The following is an 8,673-nucleotide window of genomic DNA, read 5'->3' as shown; positions in this document are numbered from 1 at the left end:
GGATGGCCCGCCAGGCTACCAGTGTGATGTAGTAGCCTGGAAACCAGACTCTGACTTTGCAGAGTATTTCCGGGTGGGAGGGCACAGTTTGACGTTTAAAATCATTGGAGTTCCTTTGAACCAATCACTAACAACCGGCGTTTCATCATACAAAGAAGTTTCTCTGCAGCACGCCCATAACAAGCACGGGTGCATCTTATCAGCAAACAATCACACGTTTCATCTGCATAACTCTCGCCAAAATGCATCATATAGTGTTTTGTGAATGTACCCAAGTCAAACTTTCATATAAATGCATAAGTATGTCCAAAGCGCCACTTTTAAGCTTGTAGACGTTGTCGTTTTCGGGGGAAATGACCTTTTGAATGGGATTCCTATAGGGCTACTACTTTTTGATATATCAGTCAAAATCGCTATTTTTCAAATACTATGAAGGCTCGACACAACATGAAACTTTGATCGAAGTATCATCAGTGTCTCTACACATGAACTCGAGCATTGAGAACATTGTTGGTGTACACAGAGTTTACTAATAGAGAGGTTTTGAACAACTCACTTGTTTTTTCTGCTCGCTGCCATCTTGCAAGGAGTGAGTTGTCCAAAATCTTTCTTTTTAGTAAACTATGTGTACACGAACAATGTTCTTAATGCTCGAGTTCATATGTAGAGACACTGATGATGCTTCGATCAAAGTTTCAAGTTATGTCGAGCCTTCTTAGTGTTTGAAAAATAGCGATTTTGACCCGACCATGTAGCCTATTAAACTAGTTTGACTCGGGTACGTTCGTACCCTATTTCAAGTGACAAAATCTATGACTAAAGTTTAGCTGACGATATAACATCCTACTCCACTGTGACTTTGTTCATGACACTCCTGTTAATAGGCTAAACTATTATTTACATTTGCTCAAAGATTTCATAAGTATAAGTCCTTTTCGCTCCCTACATTGATGTATTCCAAGCGATCTGCTTCAGGGGCGGGGACGTAGTAATTGAAACACCATGCCTGGGTACGTAATCACTCTCAGGGACACCCTCTGTTCACTGGTTGGTCAGCTGCCCAACTGCCGAAGTAAACGAGCGTGAATCAACCTATTCCAGACGGAGTACTGTAGGGAAAAGAAATCGACCGGAAGTACGTAGACAGGCCAAGGCCAGGCTAGTGATGTAGGAGAAGAGACTCTGAATGTCTTTTCTGTCTGAGAAGTAACGCAGGCACACAGTCAGTGCAGTCAGGTTCTTGCTGTGATTGGGAATCAAGTTCACGTAAGCTGCATCAGACACCTCAGGGAAGGTGAAAAGTTTTCCAGAGAGATCTGTAAAAATGATAAGTAAGCAATCAGCATGATGATCTTAGTATGTATTAATTTATAGAGTAAGTATTTCAGTTGATAGAATGGTCGTGACATTTAATACCTTACCTTTTTTTTCTGCCAAACACGTTGTAAAAAGAGTCAGCAATAAGGATTTCCATGGATCCAGAAACAGCCATTTTGAAGAACTAAAGGACAATATCTGTTTGGCTTTTCTGAATGCTTTAGTTATTGCTCGTTCTTATATGTGTACCATTTAGGGGTGCAACTTAGGGAGTGTTTAGTGTGATGTCAGTCTGTTTACTCACATCCACTGATGACATAATGGATTTTATCCATCCTCTGTTTGTATTAATGATTACGGTCCCGGAACGGATGAACAACTGAAAAAATATTACCACCAGGTTTAAAGCAATGACTCTTCCTCTGTGAAAGCCGCTTTACTCTTTTTTGTAGTTCCCAGACATGGCCCTTGGCCTGGGTTCAGCCTTGATTCTCCATTTAAGGTTATAGGTGCTCACCTCTGTCTGGGTCCCTGCTGAGAAAGTCTTTTCATTGAACTTTTTTTGATGTCATGCAAAAAATGAAAATGTTTACCTCCTGTATGAATGATAATTAAGTTACTAGTCTAGTTTTGCTCTTTTTATTTTCCATTGCTTTACAGAAGAAACACTCCAAAGCCATTTTGTAAATCTTTTTAAATGACTACTAATTAACTGATTTAGATTTGTAATGACAAATGAAAGGGAAACAGGATGAAATTTGTCTTTCTTGACAAAGTGAAGCAGTTTTGTCACGGTTTCAATCATTTAAACCACTCACAATGTCCTCTACAAGCACATACTCCTTAATGGTGAAGTCGAGTGAGCTCCAGTTGATCACGTTGCCACTAATCTTCTGTGGAATGCCATTCATGTATAAAGCAATCTCAGGGTAAGGAAGAACTGTATCCCACATATGCACATCTGTAAGCATTCCCACGAAAGACTGTGCTTTGTCAAACTTCCCCCCGTAACTGTCCTGCTCTTGACCCAAGATAATACTGGGTGTTCCAGAGATGTTACTTCCTCGTCGTACCCCTTTTCTTGTGCTTGGTTTCCCATTTACCCATAGTTGGGCAATACCAGTTTGAGAATTCCAAGTAGCACAAACAGAATTCCATTTATTGGGAATGTCCTCCAATCCCCTAAATAACAGAACATTGTCATACTCATTTATTTCATACACATGGTTCGCTTGTTTGAAAAGGAGGAAGCTATTTGGACTCTCAAGGGTGGCAAAAGAGAGGAGAGACTGAGCTCTTGTCAAGTCTGAGAAGAAACGTAGACACAAGGTCACTGCAGTCAGACTCTTGCTCTGGTTGGGAACCAAGATCACATGAGCTGTATCAGACTCCACTGGAAAGGTGAACATTTTGGCAGAGAGATCTGCAAAGATATACAACTTCAACAGTCAAACCAGAGAGATCTGTGAAAGCAATGCAAGTTGACTGTTTGCCTTGGCTATGACCTGTAACAGTTCCAAAGTCAAGAATAGCTCATAGATACATGTTATAATTTACATGATTACCTTAAATGATAATAATAATGTCAGGATTCTTACCTTTCCTTTCAGCAGACAACTGCATGAAACATATAAACAGAAGTATCAGGACGTTCTTTAGAATTGTAGTTTCCATGGTAGTTTACACAATATGTCCTTAGTGTTGTGGATTAAGAGATTTCCAGCTAGTTTACTCCATATGAGGGAGTGTCTGAGTGCTCAAACTCCATTGGCTAAATTACATTTAATGACGGCAATTCAAGTTAAATGCTATTTTCACTGTGTTGGGTAATTATTCAAAAGAACTTGCATTTGTGGCATTCACTCTGAAATAATGCCCACACACAGTATTTCTGCAGTTCTGTGTTAAGGCGTTTATATGTTTTAAAAAATACAGATTATCACCGCACACTGGTCTGATGTAAGGAATTGTTTATTATGGCGCATTTCACTGTTGGCTTCCTCAGGTTAGCTCTGATTTTGGGTGACACCCAAAATCATCCAAAGTTAGAATGATCTTTTTTTACCAGCTCCATTCAAATATAGCCTATGGCTAATCTACAAACTAACATTGTTTGTGCCACACATATAGCACAATATTAACAATGATAGGCATGATATTAAGTTGGTGTGAACAGCTTTCATTCCTTTGGAAATAGAAGCATGATGCTAGCTAGACATTTTCTGTTTCTGTTTGCTATTAAAAGTGAATTATGAGCCTGCAGCCACGTAGCTAGCTGAGTGGAATGTGTTTCAATCGGCATATCATGTGCTTCATGCATACAAATTATTAAGACTTCAAGGCTCACCAATTCCATTACACAAAGGCAAAGACTCTTGATAACTTCATATTCTTGTCCATTTTCCAAATCACAGTGAGTGCAGCCCATGTCAAAGTGCCCTGGCTCTCAGTTTATAACTGGTCAGTAGGAACCGGATAACTCTGCATTCTCCTCTAACCTTGCCTTTGTTGCCTTCATGCACTTTGGTCAGCCTAAGCTGTGTATAAATGTGCTATAAAATAATAATTTTACTTACTTACTTTTTTAAGATAAGAAGCTTATAAAAGGAAAGCTGTTTTCAAAACAGAAAGAAAAAGAAATGAAAATAAAATACATATACACATACATGTACAGAACATAGAAAGCAAGCATAGCACGTTAGAGGGCAGAGAAGGCCAGAGAGTACAGGTGGGTTTTGAGCCTGGATTCAAAAGCAGTGATGGAGGGGGCAGTTCCATCTGTGAATGCTCTGTCACCTTTTTGCCTTAGCCAAGAACGGGGGATGTAGAGAAGGCCTTTGTTGCCAGATCTAAGAGACCTGGGGGCTGAATGGGGGTGTATAAGGTCAGAGATGATTGTCCAAAACCTTTCTTTTTAGTAAACTGTGTACACGAACAATGTTCTCAATTCTCGAGTTCATTTGTAGAGAGACTTGGGTACATTTACAAAAACACCCTAGGATGCATTTTGGCGAAAGTTCACTTTAAGGCACTCTTGGAGAGCCTGTAGGGAGTCCCTGGATTTAAGTGGGAGAAACAGCTGTGAATCATCCAGAAGTGGAAGGAAATATTGTACTTTCTGATGATGGAGATTTTAACATCAGGCACCCTTTAAAACTGATTTTCACCTACAAGCTCCTCACAGTTCCTCTCCATCTTAAGCTAACTCCATAGACAGTAAAATAAACTCTCAGGCTTGCGGCTTCAGGTTTTGCGGCTTTCATTACGTGACATCAGACAAACAAAATTCATTGATTGTGTTAATATTTTATAACACGTTATGTATTTCGAAATGAATCACGGCTTAAGCACTTATATTAATTAAGCAATCATAGATATCTGGGCAAAATGTATGCACCCTGGTCAACATGGAGCATACCTGTCAACATTTAGCTTTCCAAAAACGGGAGGGTTTTTTTTTTTTGGTGTCAGTGTTTATACCGGATCTGTGTTTGCATATTTAATACGTTTCATACACGTGTTTTAACACTGCATTTGTCGGTCTTACCATTATCTTATGCATGCCAGAATGTATCCACCAGCTGCCTGCCTGCAGTCTACTTCCAAAACTCCAAAGCTGCTTGCTTTCAGATTTGGTTCCGAGGGCACAAGTTCAGTGTATCAACAACACTCAATAACAGTTTATGTGATGTGTTAATCAATTAAATTCCCAACAATTTCACAACAGCTAGTTCTGGAGTAGGCCATCCAACTAGCCCGCTTGCTTATGACGAGACTCAGGCTGCGCAGTCGGCACCCGCTTCCTTGTTTGGGTTTTGGGTTGCCAGGTTTTAGCCTATGACAAAACGGTTGAAATTGAAACTAAGTGATCGTGTATGTGTAGGGTGTATTTCATACACAATCTGGCAACCTGAATGGATTAATGATTTTAAAATGAAGTTTGATGGCCATGCAAATTACGGGAGTTTTCCGGGAGAAATAATGTCAAACGGGCCAGTACTGTAAACGTTTTTGTCAGTATTTTATCTTGTGTGTTGGCACCTTGATTGCAGTGAACCACCGTGATATGGGCTTTGTGTAATTCCTAAGATATTGTGATTGCTGTGATGGTTAAGCACGCACGATTTGTTTACACTGATATTGCGAATGCAATGATTTTGACATGATTCACGCGTGCTTGTTTACACTGGGGTTGGGAAGCTTATTAAGGGTGGGCGGGCTGACAATTGACTACTACAGATGGCGCCCATGAACTGAACTATCACCCCACCCCCTACTCATCCAAAGCACGGACCCAGGCCTGATAAAGACACCGAGACTTACCATGAGCCGCCGCTGCCCAGACGCAGGTGCTCGCTCCCCTGCTGGTGTTCCGCTGTTACCGGTGCTTGGATCCCTCCTCGCTGGATAGACATCCTCTGCTGGTTTCCTTGGCCCGATCGGATTGATACCATGCACGCAAGTATCCTCGTTAAGGGACGTTCTTCTGCTAATAGCCTTGTATCCATTGGTCTTCTGTTGTTGTGGAGCCACCTCGCTGAGGGTCTGTTATTTTCCTCTTAGCCACGAGCCATGACGTGATACGCCGGACGATCACGGGATTCCCAGCCACTCGAGGGAGAATTGGACACCATAACGGCCTGCCAAACCACGTCAGGCAGGAAAGTAGTTTTCTTCCCTCTCTCTATGCATTGGACCTAAAGTGCCCGCTCTATTGCTACTGACCGTGCTGCCGCTAATCTCTGTGTCTCCCGCTGGTTGTTTTGAAGGCACGCGCCACGGAAGACTCACTTCCGGGATTCCCCTCTCGTTGCTGTAGCCAGTCGACGCGTCACGCAGGCCGCGCCCCCCGTGCCTTCAGGGATACCCCCAAGAGTGACACGCCGTCTTCCTGGAGGAAAGATGGAGAAAAGACTGTACTGGAGAACTATACTAGACTCCTGGAGAAAAGACTGTACTGGAGAACTATACTAGACTTGTGAACTGTTTTTACACTGATTTACATTTGATAACATTAAGCAGCATTTTATTTGCGACATTTGGCTATTTTAGGAGAATATAAATAAAATATTGTATTTTTAAAGATCTTCTGATTGATTCGTGTCTCCTGGGATCTTAAACATGGAGCGTGTTTCTGACACCTCTTTTCATGGCGTAGTCGGGCAGGATCCCAGCGGCACGAATCAACAGAATGAGGGAGTAGGGGTAAATGCTACAAGTGGGATTCCTCCTGTGTCACCATTAATTATGCCATGGTTCCTCAGTGCGCCCTGGGTTCCAAAGTTTGCTGGGGAGCGGCAGAAGTTTGGGGAATGGCAGACCCAGACGAGAGCCATGCTACGTGCCCAACCCCTGAATGCCCAACAGCAAGTTGACTTTGTCTTCAGCACACTAGACGGGGAGGCCAGACGGGAAGCAGCCCTGCTGTCAGGCGCCAGATCGCCGTGAACGGTGAGCGAAGTCATCACAGCCCTGGAAAAAATATTTGGAGATACAGCCTCCAATGCCCAGCGACTGGGTGAGTTCTATAAATGCCGACAAGCTGCAGATGAGAGCACCAGTTTGTTTAGCCTTCGACTGCGGGAGTGCTACGCTAAGTGGCGTGCTGTTGATGGAGAGGCACACATGGATGAAGATGCTCTCCTCCGAGACCAGTTCATTCTCGGCCTCTGGGCTGGGTCTGTGAGACAAGAATTGCAGCGGCTGCTGCGAAGAGACGAGCAGCTAACCTTTCCAGCTGCCCAACGGGAGGCTCGGGCATTAGAAAAAGAGCTGGATGGGCCCTCCATTGAAACGCAAGTCCATGCTGTGCGGAACCAGGGTGGGCCTTCCCCTGCCAGGAGTGAGCGGCAGTCAGACCTGGAAGAACTTAGAGAAAGTTTGAGAACCGAACTCCGAAGTGAGCTGACAGCCCAACTGAAGACCCTCAGTAGCCAAATAGTGGAGGAACTGAGAAGCCAGACACCGTACAGACCGACCACAGTAACTCCATCAGCTGCCCCCAGGGTGCACCACGTACCGCAGGGCCGCCCTATTTCCCTGAGATTGTGGCGCAGTAGGCCATGTTCAACGGTTTTGCCCCAAACGACGTCAACATCAGGGTTTTTAGCTACCCCCGTCACGGGGGAAAGAGTGACGGGGGTGAATGAGACAAACGATGGCCCATCGTCCAAACCTACTTTAATAGGTACGTGCCCGGGGGTGGAGGTAGAGGTTAATGGAAAATTAATTCAATGTCTCTTGGATACAGGTTCTCAGGTCACCCTCTTCAGTGAGAGCCTCTTCAAGAATCAGCTCCAAGACTCTGTCCTCAACACTGTCGACAAACCTGGCTGGCTGACACTGAAGGCTGCCAACGGGCTCCAGATCCCATATATCGGCTATGCCATTCTAGATTTTAAGGTAGGTGGAATACGTATTCCAAATAAAGGGGTTATCATCGTAAATGACCAGTGTTTGGGTAGCGACAGGGCAGTCCTAGGGATGAATGTCATCACTGAGTGCTGGCGAGAAGTGATGCAGGGGATTCACCCCGGGTGGTGGCCTTCCAGGCTGCAGTCGCCCAGCAGCAGGCACACTCTGGAAGAAGGCTTTGCAGTATGTAGACAAGTCCAACAGAAGGGACCAACTGCCTTGGGGGGGGGGGGGTCGCCAAACCAACTAGGCAGTCTCCTGTTATTCCCTCACGAAACAGAGATGATTCTGTGGTGTCAAGTAAGTGACACCATCCCTAGGGACTAATTGTGCTGTGCTGATAGAACCACTGACGGACTCACGCCGCTGTTGTTGCAGGCAGCTCACTGCGCTGGGATTAGTGTGTGCTTCACTTCACTGTGTGTTTCACTAATGCACGGATTGGGATAAATGCAGAGACCAAATTTCCCGGGATCAAAAGAGTATATATACTTATACTTATACTCTTATGCTTACTAAATCTTTCCTGTAGACAGAAATCATTGTGCAGAGCCTGGACCAGGGGTGTAACTTTGGGTTAAACATGTGGGGGTTGGGACCACTTCTTTATGTTCTATGGCAATTCATATTTATGATTATTGGGGGTTACAGTATATTGCCTGGTTTGGATGCCCCTGCTGGACCAACCTTTACAGAGAGGGGATTTTTTGGATTCCATCCACTTTTAGGGACTTACCCGGGGAGTTGTTGAGATCAGGGGGATTGGTCAAATTAAGAAAAGTCTAAAAAGCTCCTAATGATTTATAAGAGCCTCCCCCCCCAGGAGAAAAAAAAATACAAGGACCCCCACACACACACACACACACCCACCCCATCCCCTTTTCCCTATAACAATCTAAGCCCAACAGTGGGAACCAAACACAAAGGCGATTAAACACTTTT

At 44.0% G+C, this 8,673-nt stretch overlaps 1 protein-coding gene across 1 annotated transcript; it reads right to left on the bottom strand.

The window, feature by feature from the left end:
* Window positions 1-1,870: 1,870 nt before the first annotated feature.
* LOC125311828 (serum amyloid P-component-like) lies at window positions 1,871-2,997 on the bottom strand. The gene is made up of 2 exons (XM_048270183.1): window positions 2,916-2,997; window positions 1,871-2,740 (listed from the first exon to the last, which is right to left on the bottom strand). Exons 1-2 carry the CDS (start codon window positions 2,989-2,991, stop codon window positions 2,115-2,117), a joined length of 702 nt encoding a protein of 233 aa, XP_048126140.1. The 5' UTR covers window positions 2,992-2,997; the 3' UTR covers window positions 1,871-2,114.
* Between the last annotated feature and the right edge of the window lie 5,676 nt (window positions 2,998-8,673).

This window comes from Alosa alosa, chromosome 18 (genome assembly GCF_017589495.1).
Source record: "Alosa alosa isolate M-15738 ecotype Scorff River chromosome 18, AALO_Geno_1.1, whole genome shotgun sequence".
NCBI classification, from domain to species: domain Eukaryota; kingdom Metazoa; phylum Chordata; class Actinopteri; order Clupeiformes; family Clupeidae; genus Alosa; species Alosa alosa.
This window is presented reverse-complemented; position numbering and strand designations above follow the sequence as displayed.